The 21332-nt window shown below is 47.6% G+C and overlaps 1 protein-coding gene across 1 annotated transcript in view; it reads left to right on the forward strand.

The window, feature by feature from the left end:
- The window catches only part of DNAH8 (dynein axonemal heavy chain 8), a 239106-nt gene that overhangs the window by 101694 nt on the left and 116080 nt on the right, over nt 1-21332 (forward strand). The window contains exons 28-33 of the mRNA XM_069726468.1: nt 8667-8839; nt 15970-16148; nt 16820-17007; nt 17092-17178; nt 17503-17610; nt 19766-19900. Of these exons, the coding sequence (XP_069582569.1) occupies nt 8667-8839; nt 15970-16148; nt 16820-17007; nt 17092-17178; nt 17503-17610; nt 19766-19900 (870 nt within the window). The remainder of the gene's footprint in view (nt 1-8666; nt 8840-15969; nt 16149-16819; nt 17008-17091; nt 17179-17502; nt 17611-19765; nt 19901-21332) is intronic.

Genomic DNA, 21332 nt, shown 5'->3' on the forward strand with positions numbered 1-21332 from the left:
TGTCAATACTTTTGGCCACAACTGTATAGTGATGTGGTATATAGTGTCAGTATGTCAGGTGTATACAGAGCCATATAGTGATGTGGGATATAGTGTCAGTATGTCAGGTGTATACAGGGCCGTATAGTGATGTGGTATATAGTGTCAGTATGTCAGGTGTATACAGGGCCGTATAATGATGTGGGATATAGTGTCAGTATGTCAGGTGTATACAGGGCCGTATAGGGATGTGGTATATAGTGTCAGTATGTCAGGTGTATACAGGGCCGTATAGTGATTTGGGATATAGTGTCAGTATGTCAGGTGTATAAGGGCCATATAGTGATGTGGGATATAGTGTCAGCATGTCAGGTGTATACAGGGCCGTATAATGATGTGGGATATAGTGTCAGTATGTCAGGTGTATACAGGGCCGTATAGTGATTTGGGATATAGTGTCAGTATGTCAGGTGTATAAGGGCCATATAGTGATGTGGGATATAGTGTCAGTATGTCAGGTGTATACAGGGCCGTATAGTGATGTGGTATATAGTGTCAGTTGGCAGCACGGTGGCGCAGTGGTTAGCACTACAGCCTTGCAGCGCTGGGGTCCTGGGTTCTAATCCCACCCAGGACAACATCTGCAAAGAGTTTGTATGTTGTCTCCGTGTTTGCGTGGGTTTCCTCCGGGTTCTCCGGTTTCCTCCCACATTCCAAAGACATACTGATAGGAATTCTAGATTGTGAGCCCAATCGGGGACAGTGATGATAATGTGTGCAAAACTGTAAAGCGCTGCGGAATATGTTAGCGCTATATAAAAATAAAGATTATTATTATTATAGTATGTCAGGTGTATTCAGGGCCATATAGTGATGTGGTATATAGTGTCAGTATGTCAGTTGTATACAGGGCCGTATAATGATGTGGGATATAGTGTCAGTATGTCAGGTGTATACAGGGCCGTATAGTGATGTGGGATATAGTGTCAGCATGTCAGGTGTATACAGGGCCGTATAATGATGTGGGATATAGTGTCAGTATGTCAGGTGTATACAGGACCGTATAGTGATGTGGGATATAGTGTCAGCATGTCAGGTGTATACAGGGCCGTATAATGATGTGGGATATAGTGTCAGTATGTCAGGTGTATACAGGGCCGTATAGTGATGTGGTATATAGTGTCAGTATGTCAGGTGTATACAGGGCCGTATAGTGATGTGGTATATAGTGTCAGTATGTCAGGTGTATACAGGGCCATATAGTGATGTGGGATATAGTGTCAGCATGTCAGGTGTATACAGGGCCGTATAATGATGTGGGATATAGTGTCAGTATGTCAGGTGTATACAGGGCCGTATAATGATGTGGGATATAGTGTCAGTATGTCAGGTGTATACAGGGCCGTATAATGATGTGGGATATAGTGTCAGCATGTCAGGTGTATACAGGGCCGTATAATGATGTGGGATATAGTGTCAGTATGTCAGGTGTATACAGGGCCGTATAGTGATGTGGTATATAGTGTCAGTATGTCAGGTGTATACAGGGCCGTATAGTGATGTGGGATATAGTGTCAGTATGTCAGGTGTATACAGGGCCGTATAATGATGTGGGATATAGTGTCAGTATGTCAGGTGTATACAGGGCCGTATAGTGATGTGGTATATAGTGTCAGCATGTCAGGTGTATACAGGGCCGTATAGTGATGTGGGATATAGTGTCAGTATGTCAGGTGTATACAGGGCCATATAGTGATGTGGGATATAGTGTCAGTATGTCAGGTGTATACAGGGCCGTATAGTGATGTGGGATATAGTGTCAGTATGTCAGGTGTATACAGGGCCGTATAATGATGTGGGATATAGTGTCAGTATGTCAGGTGTATACAGGGCCATATAGTGATGTGGGATATAGTGTCAGTATGTCAGGTGTATACAGGGCCATATAGTGATGTGGTATATAGTGTCAGTATGTCAGGTGTATACAGGGCCATATAGTGATGTGGGATATAGTGTCAGTATGTCAGGTGTATACAGGGCCGTATAATGATGTGGGATATAGTGTCAGTATGTCAGGTGTATACAGGGCCGTATAGTGATGTGGTATATAGTGTCAGTATGTCAGGTGTATACAGGGCCGTATAGTGATGTGGGATATAGTGTCAGCATGTCAGGTGTATACAGGGCCGTATAATGATGTGGTATATAGTGTCAGTATGTCAGGTGTATATAGGGCCATATAGTGATGTGGTATATAGTGTCAGTATGTCAGGTGTATACAGGGCCGTATAGTGATGTGGTATATAGTGTCAGTATGTCAGGTGTATACAGGGCCATATAGTGATGTGGTATATAGTGTCAGTATGTCAGGTGTATACAGGGCCGTATAGTGATGTGGTATATAGTGTCAGTATGTCAGGTGTATACAGGGCCATATAGTGATGTGGTATATAGTGTCAGTATGTCAGGTGTATACAGGGCCATATAGTGATGTGGTATATAGTGTCAGTATGTCAGGTGTATACAGGGCCATATAGTGATTTGGGATATAGTGTCAGTATGTCAGGTGTATACAGGGCCATATAGTGATTTGGGATATAGTGTCAGTATGTCAGGTGTATACAGGGCCATATAGTGATGTGGGATATAGTGTCAGTATGTCAGGTGTATACAGGGCCATATAGTGATTTGGGATATAGTGTCAGTATGTCAGGTGTATAAAGGGCCGTATAGTGATGTGGGATATAGTGCCAGCATGTCAGGTGTATACAGGGCCGTATAATGATGTGGGATATAGTGTCAGTATGTCAGGTGTATACAGGGCCGTATAATGATGTGGGATATAGTGTCAGTATGTCAGGTGTATACAGGGCCGTATAGTGATGTTGTATATAGTGTCAGCATGTCAGGTGTATAAAGGGCCGTATAGTGATGTGGGATATAGTGCCAGCATGTCAGGTGTATACAGGGCCGTATAATGATGTGGGATATAGTGTCAGTATGTCAGGTGTATACAGGGCCGTATAATGATGTGGGATATAGTGTCAGTATGTCAGGTGTATACAGGGCCGTATAGTGATGTGGTATATAGTGTCAGTATGTCAGGTGTATACAGGGCCATATAGTGATGTGGGATATAGTGTCAGTTTGTCAGGTGTATACAGGGCCGTATAGTGATGTGGTATATAGTGTCAGTATGTAAGGTGTATACAGAGCCGTATAGTAATGTGGGATATAGTGTCAGTATGTCAGGTGTATACAGGGCCATATAGTGATGTGGTATATAGTGTCAGTATGTCAGGTGTATACAGGGCCATATAGTGATGTGGTATATAGTGTCAGTATGTCAGGTGTATACAGGGCCATATAGTGATGTGGTATATAGTGTCAGTATGACAGGTGTATACAGGGCCGTATAGTGATGTGGTATATAGTGTCAGTATGTCAGGTGTATACAGGGCCATATAGTGATGTGAGATATAGTGTTGGGATGTGGGGTGTATACAGGGCCATATAGGTGGAATATAGTGTCTGGATGTGTGGTGTATACAGGGCCATATAGGTGGGATATAGTGTCGGGATGTGGGGTGTATACAGTGCCATATAGTTGGGATATAGTGTCGGGATGTGGGGTATATATGGCCTACAGTAATGTGGGATATAGTGTCGGGATATGGGGTGTATACAGGGCCATATAGGTGGGATATAGTGTCGGGATGTGGGGTGTATATATGGCCATATAGGTGGGATGTGGGGTGTATACAGGGCCATACAGGTGGGGTATAGTGTCAGGATGTGGGGTATATATGTGGCCATATAGGTGGGATATAGTTTCGGGATGTGGGGTGTATATATAGCTGTATAGGTGGGATATAGTGTCGGGATGTGGTGTGTATATATGGCCGTATAGGTGGGATGTGGGGTGTATACAGGCCCATATAGGTGGGATATAGTGTCTGGATGTGGGGTGTATACAGGCCCATATAGGTGGGATATAGTGTCTGGATGTGGGGTGTATACAGGGCCATATAGGTGAGATATAGTGTCTGGATGTGGGGTGTATACAGGGCCATATAGATGGTATATAGTGTCGAGATGTGGGGTGTATACAGGGCCATATAGGTGGGATATAGTGTCGGGATGTGGTGTGTATATATGGCCCTACAAGTAATTTGGGATATAGTGTTGGGATGTGGGGTGTATATATGGCCCTGCAGTTATGTGGTATATAGTGTCTGGATGTGGGGTGTATACAGGGTCATATAGGTGGGATATAGTGTCTGGATGTGGGGTGTATATATGGCCCTGCAGTTATGTGGTATATAGTGTCTGGATGTGGGGTGTATATATGGCCATATAGGTGGGATATAGTGTCGGGATGTGGGGTGTATATATGGCCCTGCAGTTATGTGGTATATAGTGTCTGGATGTGGGGTGTATACAGGGTCATATAGGTGGGATATAGTGTCTGGATGTGGGGTGTATATATGGCCCTGCAGTTATTATTATTATTATTATTATTATTATTTATTGTTATAGCGCCATTTATTCCATGGCGCTTTACATGTGAGGAGGGGTATACATAATGAAAACAAGTACAATAATCTTAAACAATACAAGTCATAACTGGTACAGGAGGAATGAGGACCCTGCCCGCGAGGGCTCACAATCTACAAGGGATGGGTGAGGATACAGGAGGAGAGAGGACCCTGCCTGCGAGGGCTCACAATCTACAAGGGATGGGTGAGGATACAGGAGGAGAGAGGACCCTGCCCGCGAAGGCTCACAATCTACAAGGGATGCGTGAGAATACAGTAGGTTAGGGTAGAGATGGTCATGCAGCGGTTTGGTCGATCGGTGGTAGCTGTAGGTTGTAGGCTTGTCTGAAGAGGTGGGTCTTCAGGTTCTTTTTGAAGGTTTCGATGGTAGGCGAGAGTCTGATGTGTTGTGGTAGAGGGTTCCAGAGTAGGGGTGATACGCGAGAGAAATCTTGTATACGATTGTGGGAAGAGGAGATAAGAGGGGAGTAGAGTAGGAGATCTTGTGAGGATCGGAGGTTGCGGGTAGGTAAGTACCGGGAGACGAGGTCACAGATGTATGGAGGAGACAGGTTGTGGATGGCTTTGTACGTCATGGTTAGGGTTTTGTAGTGGAGTCTCTGGGCAATGGGGAGCCAGTGAAGGGATTGACAGAGGGGAGAGGCCGGGGAATAGCGGGGGGACAGGTGGATTAGTCGGGCAGCAGAGTTTAGAATAGATTGGAGGGGTGCGAGAGTGTTATAGGGGAGGCCACAGAGCAGGAGGTTGCAGTAGTCAAGGCGAGAGATGATGAGGGCATGGACTAGGGTTTTTGCAGATTCATGGTTGAGGAATGAACGGATTCGTGAAATATTTTTGAGTTGAAGTCGGCAGGAAGTGGAAAGGGCTTGGATATGTGGTTTGAAGGAGAGTTCAGCGTCAAGGATTACCCCGAGGCAGCGAGCGTGTGGGACTGGGGAGAGTGGGCAGCCATTTACTGTAATGGATAGGTTCGTTGGGGGGGTCGCGTGAGATGGGGGAAAGATGATGAATTCTGTTTTGTCCATGTTAAGTTTCAGAAATCTAGCGGAGAAGAAGGATGAAATAGTGGACAGACATTGAGGGATTCTGGTTAGAAGGGAGGTGATATCTGGTCCAGAGATGTAGATCTGTGTGTCGTCAGCATAGAGGTGATACTGAAAGCCATGAGATTCTATGAGCTGTCCCAGGCCAAAGGTGTAAATGGAGAAGAGCAAGGGCCCAAGGACTGAACCTTGTGGGACTCCGACAGATAAGGGGCGAGGTGAGGAGGTGGTGTGTGAGCGGGAGACGCTGAATGTCCGGTCTGTTAGGTATGATGAGATCCAGGAAAGGGCCAAGTCTGCGATGCCAAGGGATGAGAGGGTTTGTAATAATAGGGAATGGTCCACTGTGTCAAAGGCAGCCGACAGGTCGAGGAGGAGGAGGACAGAGTAGTGTCGCTTGCTCTTGGCGGTTAAGAGGTCATTGGTGACTTTAGTTAGGGCAGTTTCGGTGGAATGGTGTGACCGGAAGCCAGATTGTAGGCGGTCAAAGAGGGAGCAAGAAGAGAGATGGGAGGACAGTTCAAGGTAGACGTGTTGTTCCAGTAGTTTGGAGGCATAGGGGAGAAGTGATATAGGGCGATAGCTAGATACAGAGGATGGGTCAAGAGAGGACTTTTTGAGGATAGGTGTGATGGAGGCATGTTTAAAGCTTGAGGGGAAAACACCAGTTGTTAGTGATAGGTTGAAGAGATGAGTTAGGGTTGGGATGAAGATTGTGGTGAGGTTTGGGATGAGGTGGGATGGGAGTGGGTCAAGTGCACAGGTGGTGAGATGTGATCTTGAGAGTATAGTGGAGAGTTGATCTTCTGTAATGGTGGAGAAGTTGGTTTTGGAGGTGGAGGGATGGGAAGTTGGGAGGAAGGGCTCTGGGGGTTGTTGACCAAAACTGTCTCTAATGCTATCAATCTTCTGCTTGAAAAATGAGGCAAAGATTTCAGCGGAGATAAGTGGGGAGGGAGGAGGTGCTGGGGGACGGAGGAGAGAATTGAAGGTGTTAAATAACTGTTTAGGGTTGTGAGAGAGAGAGGATATGAGAGATGAGAAGTAGGTTTGTTTAGCTGTGGCGAGTGTGGTCTTGAAAGTAGTGAGGGACTGTTTGAATGCGATGAAGTGCTCGTTAGAGTGGGATCTTTTCCATCTGCGCTCAGCAGCCCTGGAAGCTCGCCTCAGTTCTTTGGTCAGGCTGGTGTGCCAGGGCTGTCTGTTGATTTTGCGAGCTTTGGTATGTGTAAGTGGGGCAGCAGATTCCAAAGCTACAGCTATTGTGGTGTTATATAGAGCAGCAGCGTCATCCGCATTGTGTATGGAACTTATGCCTGTGAGGGGGATGAGGGATTCAGAGAATGAATGTAGGTCAAGATGTTTAATATTTCTGCGAGGGTGTGAAAGTTTGTGGGGTGGGGATTGTAGACATGGAGTGGAGAGAGATGAGAATGTGAGAAAGTTGTGGTCAGAGAGTGGAAGAGGTGAGTTATAGAGGTTAGATAGAGAGCAGAGGCGGGTGAAGATGAGGTCCAGTGTGTGACCGTCTTTGTGAGTGGCTGCAGAAGACCATTGAGTGAGGCCGAAGGAGGAAGTGAGAGATAGAAGTTTAGTGGCAGCTGAGAGGGAAGTGTCAATGGGTATGTTGAAGTCGCCCATGATGATAGTGGGGATGTCCGCAGAAATGAAATGAAGTAGCCAGGTGGTGAAGTGGTCAAAGAAGATGGTGGCTGGCCCTGGGGGGCGGTAAATGACAGCCAGTTGGAGGTTGGTGGGGGAGTAGATGCGCATAGAGTGCACCTCAAAGGAAGGGAGGGTAACAGAGGGTGGCAGTGGGATTGGGGTGTAGGAGCAGTTATCTGACAGGAGAAAACCAACTCCTCCGCCATGTTTGCTGCTGGGGCGGGGTGTGTGGGAAAGGTGGAAGCCACCGTAAGAGAGTGCAGCAGGGGAGACTGAGTCAGAAGGGGTGAGCCAGGTTTCGGTGATGGCGAGGAAGGAAAGTTTGGTAGTAACAAAGAGATCATGGATGTAGGAAAGCTTGTTGCAGACAGAGCGAGCGTTCCACAGAGCTCCTGTTAGTGGGACTGGGGAAGCGGGGGCTGGGTGAATGGGTATTAGGTTAGAGAGGTTACGGAAGTTTGTGATAGAGCGTGGATGGGAGGTAGAAATGATTGTGGGAATATGGTGAGGAGGACCAGGATTTGGAGAGATATCACCAGCAGTGAGAAGGAGCAGAGAAAGTGTTAGCAGGTGGAAGCAGGAGAGGGTATGAGGGGCTGTCTGTGCTTGGAGACAGAGGATTGTATGTTGAGGAACAGTTCTGTGGAGGAGGTGAGGTGGATGGGGAGGACTGAAGAAGAGATGAACAGTTCCTTACTTGGTGTAGGGATCAGGGGAGTTTGCAGAAAGTGAAGGATTATAGGGGTGAAAGTGAAAACAAACAGAAACATTGTTTACAATGACTGTGGCCAGTTACCTTCAGTTCCAATTCAGGTTTTAATTCTACTGTAATCCACACTTTAAGGACACACTTCTAAGGGATCACACTGCAGACTGAAGTCCATGCAGACTTATACTATGCAATATATGGAAAACTAAGTGCGTTCAGGTGTGAAGCAGAGGGGAGTGATCTCTGCTCATCTTGGTCAGAGAATTAAGGGTGGACCAGATGCATACAATCAGGCCTGAGTAAACAAGGTCATAAATAACACAGGGTAAGCTGGGGTTAGCTGAAAAGCATACCATGAGAATGCTAGGAGCAGAGGAAAGTCTGTGTGGAAAGCTGGGTGATGTAATTATGTGCACTTCATAGACAGAGCAGGGGAGCTGGCTGGATAAACATACCTGTTGGAAGAATACCACAGTTATGTGGTATATAGTGTCTGGATGTGGGGTGTATATATGGCCATATAGGTGGGATATAGTGTCGGGATGTGGTGTGTATATATGGCCATATAGGTGGGATATAGTGTCACGATGTGGGGTATATATGACCGTACAGTAATGTGGGATGTAGTGCAGTAGTATCTTGTATCCTGATGTTGCTGCTCTGTATCTTCGCTCTTTATGCGTCTTCATTGCTCTCATCTCATTGTTGTAGGTGAAGTCGCACATCCGATCGGCAGAAGACTTTGAGTGGCAGAAGCAGAGCCGCTTCTACTTCAAGAGTTATCTGGACAACGTGCTCGTGTCCATCACAGACGTGGACTTTGTGTATCAGAATGAATTTCTGTGCTGCACTGACCGGCTTGTCATCACACCGCTCACCGAACGGTAAGTTTTCCCCGTCTTTGGCACAAATACAATGTGCTTTAGATCAGGGTCACACCATGTTTGATGTGGATTTTTTAATAGAAAATTATCTAGCAAATTTGTGTTTGAAAGACTGGTAAGAGTTTTAAACAACTATTGGACAAGGATTTGGGCCAGAACTCTGCTGCATTCCCACTGTGATGTCTATCTTTGTACTTATCATTTTCATTACAATTTGTTGAAGACTACTAGGACTGCACCATGCAACTGCGTGTCCACAAATCTGGTGTCTGGGCTTCCAGGACCTAGCAATGCCGTTCCTCTCTTAGAATAAGGTGTTCTTAATCCCAGCAGGACCACTACCCCTCCACAGTGAGAGAGATTTTAGTCTAAGGCTGCCGTCACACTATCAGTATTTGGTCAGTATTTTACATCAGTATTTTTAAGCCAAAACCAGGAGTGGATGATAAATGCAGAAGTGGTGCATATGGTTTCTATTATACTTTTCCTCTATTTGTTCCACTCCTGGTTTTGGCTACAAATACTGATGTAAAATACTGACCAAATACTGCTAGTGTGACGGCAGCCTAACAAAGGATTCATGTTCCCATACAGCTGAAGACTTTATTCTAAGAGAGGAAAGGCATTGCTAGGTCCTGGAAACGAGAAACACCTTAACGTTGGCTTCCAGGTACACATGAATTGGCCACTTTAGGCGCTAAACTTTCTCAGTTTTTCATATATCTAATGCAGTAATGCAATTCAATTTGTTATGTGGCTCAGACGCAAACCAACATTTCTCCTACGCCTCATTGGAGGACACAGGACCATGGGTGTTATGCTGCTTGCCACTAAGAGGACACTAAGTAAACACAAAGAGTTAACACCTGCAGTTAACTCTGCAGTTTACACCCCTTGACTGGTCGGAAACGACTCAGTTCTTGCTTAGTGTCTGTAGGAGGCACTTGGGTCTGTTCAGACCCCACCATTTATTATTTTATTTTTTATTTTCTGTAAATTTTTATTTTTTATCTAACGGAGTGAAGGGGGCGACGGACTACTTTTTAGGGTCTGCTCTCCCCCGAACCATCACCAGGCGAGCATAGCGAGTATACCTCCCCGTACCTCTCCTGCGACGAATGGGGCACGCCTAACCTAAACCCAGGGCGACTGTTCCTATTCAGTCCCGATCTCCCCCATATAGGTGGGCGAGCACATAGAGTATACCTCTTATGTGCATCTCCCGGGCTCCACCACACTCAAGCCCTCACCTCGGCGTCTTGTAGTCCCCACGGTAGCCGTAAGTCCCCTGCGGCAGGCACATCGGCACGGTGGCACAGCCATAAGTCCCCTGCGGCAGGCTCACATATGACGCTCTCCATCCTCCGGAGCAGGGAGGACTGATTGAGCTGGAGACCGCACCGAGGCTCGGTGAGTAGTCCCCTCCTCACGCTGCAGCGTGGGAGGGTGCGGTCCGGGTCCCTGGGGAGAGGCGCCGCTGATTGGTGACAGCGGCGATCGTTCGGTGCTACACAGCACCCGTCAGCGGCTTGCACAAATTTAGTCTCCGGCTTTTCAGCCGGACTAGGCCGCGTTTATAATTCCCGCCCACCGCTGGAGCCCCGCCCACTGCTCAGGCGCTTCTCGTTCTGAAAGTAAACAGCCCTGCAAATCTCGGGCGCCATCTTGGGACTCCTCTCCTGCGTGGAATTCAGCAGCAAACGTTTCCTTCCTGGGGACACCGACACAGGACCGTGGGTAAGCTGCTCCTCCCTATAGGAAAACGCTTAACCCCTTCTCTGTATCCACATCCCTGTTATTGCAATATTTTGGAGGCATAGACATATATACAATGTCTCAATCTAAGGAGGCAAAAAGGGGCAACAAAAAGCACACTGTGTTTTTTACCGCATGTGCCACTTGCAATTCTTCTCTGCCACGTGCTCACACTACCCCTTTGTGCCAGAACTGTGACCCGGCCGGTGCGCAGCCGCTTTCTGCCTCCCCCTCCAATGTCTCCACCGACCCCGTCGAGCCTAACCCTCCTGAGTGGGCCGCTTCCTTGTTGCGTTCCATGGATTCATTGCCCAAGGCACTGGAATCCTTCCGGGGATCCTCTATAAACCAGAACTCCCCTCCGTCAACCACAACGGAATCCGCCGCCGGTGCAGGGCCGTCTGACCGCAAGGGCCGTACTTAACTTCGAGAGTCTCGGGGTTGTAGGAAAAGGGCCCCTGTCTCGCCCCCTGTACACGCTCGAGCTTCAGCATCGGGGAGCGCCACCTCTCGCTCCCCTTCTCCCGATGGTCGCAGCGTACACGATTCGGAATACGAGTCAGAGGAGTCTTTAACTCAGGACTCCTCGATGGGTCAAGATACACTTGACTCCCTTATTGAGGCAGTCAATAAATCACTGATGGTAGACGAGGAATCTGTCTCCACTCAGGAACACGTAGTGTCTTTTAAAAAGACTAAACGTGTCGAGAAAATATTTGCTAATCACCCTGAGTTTCAGGACATCGTCCAAAAACACAGGGAACATCCGGATAAGCGTTTTACGGCCCAAAAGGCCACAAAAGCCAAATATCCCTTCTCCAAGGACCTGATGAAGGAGTGGCTTCTCTCCCCTTCTGTAGATCCCGCCGTATCACGCCTCGCATCCAAAACAATCCTTTCCTTGTCCGACGGTTCATCAGTCAAAAACCCTTCTGACCGTCAAATTGACTACCTGGCTCGCTCAGTCTTTGAAGCCTCAGGAGCAGCACTCCTTCCATCCTTTGTGGCTACCTGGGTGGCTAAAACAATGGTTGCCTGGGGAGAGGTGTTAACCTCTACCGTCCACGGCAGTAATCTTCCCCCAGAGGCGGCCAGACTCGCTAACCAGATAGCTCAGGCTGGAGACTTTGTTGTCAACGCTTCTATAGATGCGGCTAATTGCGCAGCTCAAGCGGCCGCAAACGCATTTTCCATCAGAAGGGCCTTGTGGCTCAGGGATTGGCATGCAGATTCTGCCTCTAAAAAGTCGCTGACTTTTTTAACTTACCACGCTGGCCATTTATTTGGAGCAAAGCTAGACCAAATAATTTCTGATGCTATCGGAAGGAAGAGTAAATTCCTTCCTCAGCAGAAACCTACACGGCCCTTTCGGAATCAACAGCAGTTTCGATTCCGATCCTTTCGTAACAACTCCGGTTGGTCCTCCTCTTCCCCTGGTTTGGGACGGCAGGGAGACAGAAATCCCCAAGTCTCATACAGACCTAACCGTTCCTGGAAGCCCAGACCGAGACCCTCTGGCTCCAAGGCATCCACACCCACTAAACCTTCTACTCAATGACTCGTCGTCGTGTCCGGTGGACACCAACAGAGTAGGCGGACGTCTTCTCTTGTTTTGCCAAAATTGGCTCTCGGTCGTCCACGACGAGTGGGTCAGAGACCTCGTGTCCTCCGGATAAAAGATTGAGTTTTCTTCCATCCCCCCTCCGCGCTTCCTCCAGTCTTCTCCCCCCAAAGCAAGGGCGTCACATCTCCAGGCCATACAGGCGCTTCGAAGGGACGGTGTCATCGTTCCGGTTCCTCGAGACCAGAGGTTCAGGGGATTCTACTCTAACCTATTTGTGGTCCCAAAAAAGGACGGGACTCTACGGCCCATCCTGGATCTCAAGCTGCTAAACAAGTTCGTACGGGTTCGACACTTCAGAATGGACTCGCTCCGTTCCATTGTCGCGTTTCTGGAAAGAGGAGAGGTCCTTGCATCCATAGACATCAAGGACGCCTATCTCCACATCCCGATCTGTTCCTCTCATCAGCAGTTCCTGCGCTTCGCAGTCCAGGACGAACACTTCCAGTTTGTGGCCTTACCTTTCGGACTCGCCACTGCCCCCAGAGTGTTCACAAAAGTCATGGAAGCTGTCATGGCCATTCTTCACGCTCGGGGAGTGGTAGTTCTTCCGTCCCTGGACGACCTATTGATCAAAGGGCCTTCCCACTCTGCATGCGCAGAGTCTGTCAGGATAACCGTGGATTCTCTTTCTCGCCTGGGTTGGAAAATCAACTTCGAGAAATCATCTCCGGTGCCAGCCCAGCAAATCTGCTTCCTGGGCATGATTTTGCATTCTTCCCGCGGGTTAGTCATTCTCCTTCCAGAGAAGGTCTTGTCCGTACAACAGGGGGCGCGCAATCTCTCCCGCCCAGTCCCACACTCCATCCGCTTCACGATGCACATCCTCGGGAAGATGGTGGCCGCAATGGAAGCAGTTCCATTTGCGCAGTTTCATCTCCGTCCTCTGCAACAGGCTCTGCTGTGAGCCTGGGACAGGAGTCCATTTTCCCTCGACCGTCGCTTTCGCCTATCTCCACAGGTCAGGAAATCCCTCAGGTGGTGGATGCTACAGTCCTCCCTGCACCAAGGGAGGTCTTCTCTTCCGGTACGCTGGTTGGTGGTGACCACCGATGCCAGTCTCTTGGGCTGGGGCGCGGTTTTCAATCACCACACAGCACAGGGTCGTTGGTCCACGCGAGAGTCTCGTCTCCCAATCAACGTCTTGGAGATTCGAGCGATCAAGCTCGGCCTACGCAATTTTCATCACCTTCTCGTAGGACATCCCATCAGGATCCAATCCGACAACGCCACGGCCGTAGCGTACATCAACCGGCAAGGGGGAACCCGCAGCAGGGCAGCCATGTGCGAAGCTGCCCATATTCTTCGCTGGGCCGAGACCAATCATTCCCTCATCTCGGCGATCCACATTCCGGGTGTGGAGAATTGGGAAGCGGACTTCCTCAGTCGCCAAGGTCTTGCCTCGGGCGAGTGGTCCCTCCATCCGGAAGTCTTCCAGCAGATTTGTCTTCGCTGGGGGACGCCGGATGTGGATCTCATGGCCTCGAGGCTCAACAACCAAGTTCCCCAGTTCATTGCTCGATCCCGCGATCCTCGCGCCATCTGAGCAGATGCACTGGTTCTGTCATGGCAGCGGTTCCAGCTGCCGTACATCTTTCCTCCTCTTCCTCTGCTCCCGAGAGTCATCAAGAAAATCAGGGCAGAGGGGAGACTGGTAATCCTCGTCGCGCCGGACTGGCCGCGCCGAGCATGGTACACGGAACTCGTCCAAATGGTCGCCGATGTTCCCTGGCGGCTTCCAGATCGCAGGGATCTCCTTTCACAGGGCCCAATTTACCACCAGAACTCCAGGGCCCTGTCTTTGACGGCATGGCCGTTGAATCCTGGATTTTAGCTCAAGCCGGATTCTCTCCAGGGGTTTCATCTACCATGATTCATGCTAGGAAACCTGTATCCATGCGCATTTATCATCGTACCTGGCTCACCTTCTTCTCATGGTGCTAGGCGCATGGACGTTCTCCCCTGGTGTTCTCCATTCCGTCCATTCTGGAGTTCCTCCAATCAGGTCTGGAGTCAGGCCTTGCCCTAAGCTCGCTCAAGGGTCAAGTGTCCGCACTGTCAGTTCTGTTCCAACGGAAGATCACTTCCAGACTGCCGGTCAAAACCTTCATCCAAGGAGTCTCCCGAGTGGTCCCTCCCTATAGAATGGCATTGGCTTCATGGAATCTTAACTTGGTTCTCGGAGTTCTGCAGGAGACCCCCTTCGAACCATTGCGGGACATCTCCCTCACCCTCCTTTCTTGGAAGGTGGTCTTTCTTCTGGCGATTACGTCAATCAGGAGAGTTTCGGAGTTGGCGGCTCTCTCTTGCCGTCCCTCTTTCCTGGTTTTTCACCCAGACAAGGTAGTTTTGAGAACATCTCCCTCCTTCCTACCTAAGGTCCTCTCCTCCTTCTATCTAAACGAGGACATCGTCTTGCCATCATTCTGTCCGGCACCAACCCCTCGTATCGAGAAGGCTTTCCATACTCTGGATGTGGTTAGGGCTCTTCGGTGGTACATATCTCGCTCGGCTCCCTTCCGTAAGTCAGAAGTCAGATGTCCTGTTCGTGCTCCCGGAGGGACACGGGAAAGGTTTGCCCGCCTCAAAGGCCACTCTAGCCAAGTGGATTCGTTCCACTATTCAGGAATCCTATCGTGTCAGGAACGCCCCTGTCCCAGCAGGGATTAATGCGCACTCGACTCGGTCGGTCGGTGCTTCTTGGTCCATTTGGCACCAGGCTTCCGCGCAACAGCTTTGTAAAGCTGCGACTTGGTCCAGTCTGGATACCTTTACGAAGCACTACCACGTTCATACCCAGGCTTCGGCAGACGCTGCCCTTGGCAGGCGCATTCTGCAGACAGCGGTCTCTCAGTAAGCCAGTGATACATGGGGTTTAGCAGTGCAATCGCTCCCCACCCAGGGACTGCTTTAGGACGTCCCATGGTCCTGTGTCCCCCAATGAGGCATAGGAGAAAAGGAGATTTTTGTGTACTCAACGTAAAATCTTTTTCTCCGAGCCAACCATTGGGGGACACAGCACCCACCCTGTTAGCCTATGGCTGTTTGTTGTTGTGGTTTGTTTCTCAGTTTTTGACATAGTTTACTTGTCTTGTTTTTCTCTTATACTCCTACTGCTTTACTACCGAACTGAGTCGTTTCTGGCCAGTCAAGGGGTGTATACTGCAGAGGAGGTGTTAACTCTTTGTGTTTACTTAGTGTCCTCCTAGTGGCAAGCAGCATAACACCCATGGTCTTGTATCCCCCAATGATTGGCTCGGAGAATAAGATTTTACAGTGAGTACACAAACATCTCCTTTTTATTTTGGAAATGTCTTTATTTATCTCAAAAATGTTGAGTTTTCCATATTGATGTAATTGTACAAAACAGTGGAGGAATTGCATAATTTTCTCCATTTCACCACACGTGGATATTTTTTCTTGTTTTTGACATCATTATCTGGTAGAGCATCGACATTGAAAACTGCAACTCTGCCCACAAAAAACAAGCCCTCGTATGTCAGTGGAAAAGAAAAAGAAAAACTATGACTAGGAGGATGGGAGGAAAATGAAAAATGGCCTAAAGGGGTTCAGGATTCCTCTTCAGATTCTGGCTGTTGTGTGAATTGTCTGTATTTCGGGTCTGTGCCTATTGTAAAGAGTGCTTTTGTAGAGATTTCTGGAGTCTGCACGTGCGAGTGTGAGTGGTCACTGCACAGGGTCTGTACAGCCGATAATTAGTTCCCCGACTTTCGCCTTCTTCCGCCCTTTGCAGGTGTTACATCACGCTGGCTCATGCTACAGCAATGAACATGGGAGGATCTGTGGTCGGACCTGCTGGAACTGGGAAGACGGAAACTGTGAAGGACATGGGAAAAGCTTTGGGGAAATACGTGTTGGTGTTCAACTGTTCTGATCAGATGGACTTCAGGGGGCTAGGAAGAATATTTAAAGGTAACAGAAGTTGCTCTCACTTCTTAGATCCAGACATGGATTCCTGATTGAAAAAATGCATATAAAGCTTTCCTAGTCTACTCTCACTTTTTGTTTTTTTTTAGTATGGCTGGGGTTTTGTATTCCAGCCATAACAAAATAAGTGCTGGAATGAGATGCTTCCCTTAATTATTCAACTACCATGCACCACGGCAAGAAACGTTACACTACTCGGGGGCTGGAGCACATCCATGTCATAGTTTACACCACATCTGTCAGCTGTGCTGGATGCATCTCCTCCCACCCAGGCGCGGCTGGCCGGATCTAGCAAGAAATGACAAAAGTTGTTAAATCTTTGCACAGATTTGAGTTGTACAAATATTCTACAACATTTCAAGTAGTTGATGCTGCCTGACGTCTCTGGGGCCTTCGTCTATTCTTTGATGCAATGTATCAGTGTTCTAGGATCTTCAGTGCAAAAATGCTAAGTTGTATTTTGGCCATTTAAATGCTGTAAAATGAACACAGAGTCATAAAAGTCTTCCAAACGTGATGCAGAGAGTGGAAAGAAAACAAACATCCTGTTTCTGCACCAATTTCACTTTATTTTATTACAATATTTGCGCTATTGCTTTTTCACATGTGATTCCCATCCACCAGTTGCAGATATTTTCCTTTTTTCTCCTTTTCAGGCCTCGCTCAATCAGGGTCCTGGGGCTGTTTTGATGAATTCAACCGTATCGATTTCCAGGTGCTGTCAGTGGCTGCGCACCAGATTAATATTGTCCTCACCGCACGAAAAGAATTAAGAAAGCAGTTTATTTTCAGTGATGGGGACATTGTCAACCTAAATCTAGAGTGTGGATTATTTTTAACCATGGTAATTTTTTTTCTTCCTTTTTCTCATTTTGTGAACTATCCAATTATTGGGAACGCCACAAAACTGCATGTTTGTGTCCCCTAGAATCCAGGATATGGCGGGCGACAGGAGCTCCCCGAGAATCTGAAGATACAGTTTAGAACAGTTTCTTTGATGGTACCTGACAGACAGGTGATTTTTGTGCAGAATAATGTAATTACTTCTTCTTGTTCATGTCATTGGGGACATAGACATAGCAAACACGAATATCAGCTTCTGCTACCGAGAGCAGACATTACAGACCTGACGGCGCTTACCTTCACCGCTAAAGCAACAGAAATCCTACAGGAAAAGGGGGAACTAGTGGGGTCAAACACAAGCTCATGGGTTCTTAGATCACTTGATTATCCAGAAAACCTTCCACCTTCCGATCTATTGAATGGAATATTGTTAGCTAATGACCCCTGCCTTTCTTATATCTGAACAGATGTACTAAATCTTAGTTCTGCTCTTTAGATGATTTTGAGAGTAAAGCTCGCCAGTTACGGGTTTCTGTACAACGTGTCCTTGTCTCAGAAATGTCATGCCCTATATAATCTCTGTGAAGAACAGTTATCAAAACAGGTAACCGTGTGTGTGTATATGTGTATATATTACACTGAGTTAAAAAAATAAGGAATGCTACAATCCCACATCCTAGATATCACAGAATGAAATATTCCAGTTGTAAATCTTTATTACATAGTGGAATGTGTTGAGAACATTAACACATAAAAATAATCAATGTAAATCACCATTAATATCCCATGGAGGTCTGGATTTGGAACGATACGTAAATTCAAAGTGGAAAATGAAGTTACAGGCTGATCCAACTTCAGTGCAAATGTCTCAAGACAAGGAAATGATGCTCAGTAGTGTGTGTGGCCTCCACGTGCCTGTATGATCTCCCTACCACACCTGGCCATTCTCCTGATGAATATTCTCCTGAGAGATGTCCTCCCAGATGTGGACTAAAGCATCCGCCAACTCCTGGACCGTCTGTGGTGCAACAGCGAGACATGATGGATGGAGCGAGACATGATGTCCCAGATGTGTTCAATCGGATTCAGGTCTGGGGAACGGGCGGGTCAGTCCATAGCTTCAATGTCTTCATCATTCAGGAACTGCTGACACTTCAACCACATGAGGCTTAGCATTGCCATGTATCAGAAGGAACCCAGGACCCAGTGCACCTGCATATGGCCTCATAATGGGTCTGAGGATCTCATCCCAGTACTGAATAGCAGTCAGGTTACCTCTGGCGAGCACATGGGGGGCTGTGCGGCCCTCCAAAGAAATGCCACCCCACACCATTACTGACCCACTGCCAAACCGGTCATGCTGAAGGATGTTGCAGGCAGCAGATCGCTCTCCACGGCGTCTCCAGACTCACAGGTGCTCAGTGTGAAACTGCTCTCATCCGTGCAGAGCACAGGGCGCCAATGTTGAATGTGCCAATCTTGGTATTCACTGCCAAATGCCAATCGCTTTGCAATGTGTCGGACCCTCATACCATCCTCATGGAGTCTGTTTCTGACAGTTTGGGCAGACACAAGGATGTTACTGGCCTGCTGGAGGTCATTTTGCAGGGCTCTGGTACTGCTCCTCCTGTTCCTCCTTGCACAAAGGCAGAGGTAGCGGTCCTGCTGCTGGGTTGTTGCCCTCCTACGGCCCCCTCCATGTCTCCTGGTGTACTGACCTGTCTCCTGGTAGCGCCTCCAGCCTCTGGACACTACGCTGACAAACACAGCAAACCTTCTTGCCACAGCTCACATTGATGTGCCATCCTGGATGAGCTGCACTACCTGAGCATCTTCTGTTGGTTGTAGACACCTCCTCATGCTACTGTACAGTACCTCTAGGGGTGAGAGCAATGACAAAATGCAAAAGTGACCAAAACAGCCAAAAAGGATTAGAACAGAGAAATGGTCTGTGGTCACCGCCTGCAGAACCGCTCCTTTATAGGGGTTGTCTTGCTAATTGCTGATCATTTCTACCTGTTGTCTGTTCCTTTTTGTACAACAGCAGGAGGAATTCATTCACGATTGGTGTTGCTTCATAACTGGTCAGGCTGAATTCACAGAAGTGACTGACTTGGAGTTACATTATGTTTTTTAAGTGTTCCCTTTATTTTTTTGAGCAGTGTATTTATAATGTGTGTGTGTGACCATTAACTTATGCCTGGGTTGGGGTCATGACAACAGTTTTCTGGGCCCGTACACCAGTAATCACTGAATGTGTCCGTGTGGCGTACAAGACGTGAAAATTGTTAAGCTGTAAACTTTTCATTCATGGGTTACATAATGGGGTCACTTATACGTTTGGAGATTTTTCCTTCATATTTTCTGTACACAAAACATGTGCGACCGCTGCAGTGTGATAAAACGAAGCCTTACCCCAAGCTTTGTTTTGTTACCGGGTGCAAAGTTTTTTTCAGTGAATTCCTTAATGAGTATGTGATGAAATATTCACCTTGTCTCCTCTGCACTGAGCCCAGGACTTGCTCCCTTATGTGGATTTTCCGTTTTCCCAACTCAGTCTATATAATGAGATATGATCGTAGCATGTGTGATTTGTACTTGTTTGTTCCTGTAATTATTGTGAGGGGCTGAAAAAAATTGTTGTAAAAACGCTTTTGCCAGTGGTTTTCTGTTTGCCTAGAACGCTATCAGTGCACTTTAATGTATGCGGATGCCCCCGTACGGATTATTGTAAATCGGTGAAATATATCATTATTAAGGTTCATTATGACTTTGGATTGAGAAACATCCTGTCGGTTTTGAGAACACTGAGGTCACAGAAAAGAGCAAGATGGAAGGAGAGTGAAGCCGGTATCGTGGCGCGAGCATTGCGAGACATGAACCTTGGCAAGTTGGTAAGTGTCCTGTGTAAATGTGATTAATGTGTAAATGGTGAGTCCTGATCTCAGATACTTATAGTTTAAGAAGCCGCCTATCTGGGGCGAAGAGAATACTTTACACGATGAGTGTTATGAACTGGTGATTCAGAACCACAATGGACCTGGTGGTTAAGAGCACACAAAGAGACCTGATAGTTACTAATAACATAGGACGAGCTCTGAGACGTGGGAACTCTGCTGACCGCAATCCCTAATCCTATCACACCACACTAGAGGTAGCCGTGGAGCGCTCCTGACCAGACCTAGGCGCCTCGGGCACAGCCTGAGAAACTAGCTAGCCCTGAAGATAGAAAAATAAGCCTACCTTGCCTCAGAGAAATTCCCCAAAGGAAAAGGCAGCCCCCCACATATAATGACTGTGAGTAAAGATTAAAATACAAACACAGAGATGAAATAGATTTTAGCAAAGTGAGGCCCGACTTACTGAATAGACCGAGGATAGGAAAGATAGCTTTGCGGTCAACACAAAAACCTACAAACAACCACGCAGAGGGCGCAAAAAGACCCTCCGCACCGACTAACGGTACGGAGGTGCTCCCTCTGCGTCCCAGAGCTTCCAGCAAGCAAGACAAACCAATATAGCAAGCTGGACAGAAAAAATAGCAAACAAAAGTAACACAAGCAGAACTTAGCTTATGCAGGCCACAAGGACGATCCAGGAGAGAGCAAGACCAATACTGGAACATTGACTGGAGGCAAGGAACAAAGAACTAGGTGGAGTTATATAGAGCAGCACCTAACGACTTAACCTCGTCACCTGAGGAAGGAAACTCAGAAGCCGCAGCCCCACTCACATCCACCAGAGGAAGCTCATGGACAGAACCAGCCGAAGTACCACTCATGACCACAGGAGGGAGCTTGACCACAGAATTCACAACAGATGAGACAAGCGGCAGTAATATCTGTAGTGACATCAGTTATAGTGACACGGAGGCAGCAATGCTGTGCAATAGTTTTAGGCAGGTGTGAAACAAATGCTGCAAAGTGCGAAGCTTTCAGAAATAGAAGTGTTAAAAGTGTATTCGCAATTAACCAAAAGCAAAGTGAATGAAGAAAAGAGAAATGTGAATCACGTGGATATTTGGTGGCAGCCCGTCACCTCCATCACTTTTTCTAGGTACACTTGTCACTTTCAAAAAGTCACCCCCAACATCCAGTCACTGTAATTAAGAAAGAGGAGTCCTGAAAGTGATGATAGATGTGTCATATACCAGTATTGTAGTGTACTAGCACAGCACGGAAGAAAAATGAAACACTAGAAGAGATCATACAGCGAGAACCGCAGCAGATCCACGTCAGAACCTACTGGGATCCCGGACAAAGTGTCCTAATCAATAAATCCTCCAGTATAGATGGTGGAGACATATGACATACCCAGGGATCCAGG

Source organism: Ranitomeya imitator, chromosome 5 (assembly GCF_032444005.1).
Source record: "Ranitomeya imitator isolate aRanImi1 chromosome 5, aRanImi1.pri, whole genome shotgun sequence".
Taxonomy (NCBI): domain Eukaryota; kingdom Metazoa; phylum Chordata; class Amphibia; order Anura; family Dendrobatidae; genus Ranitomeya; species Ranitomeya imitator.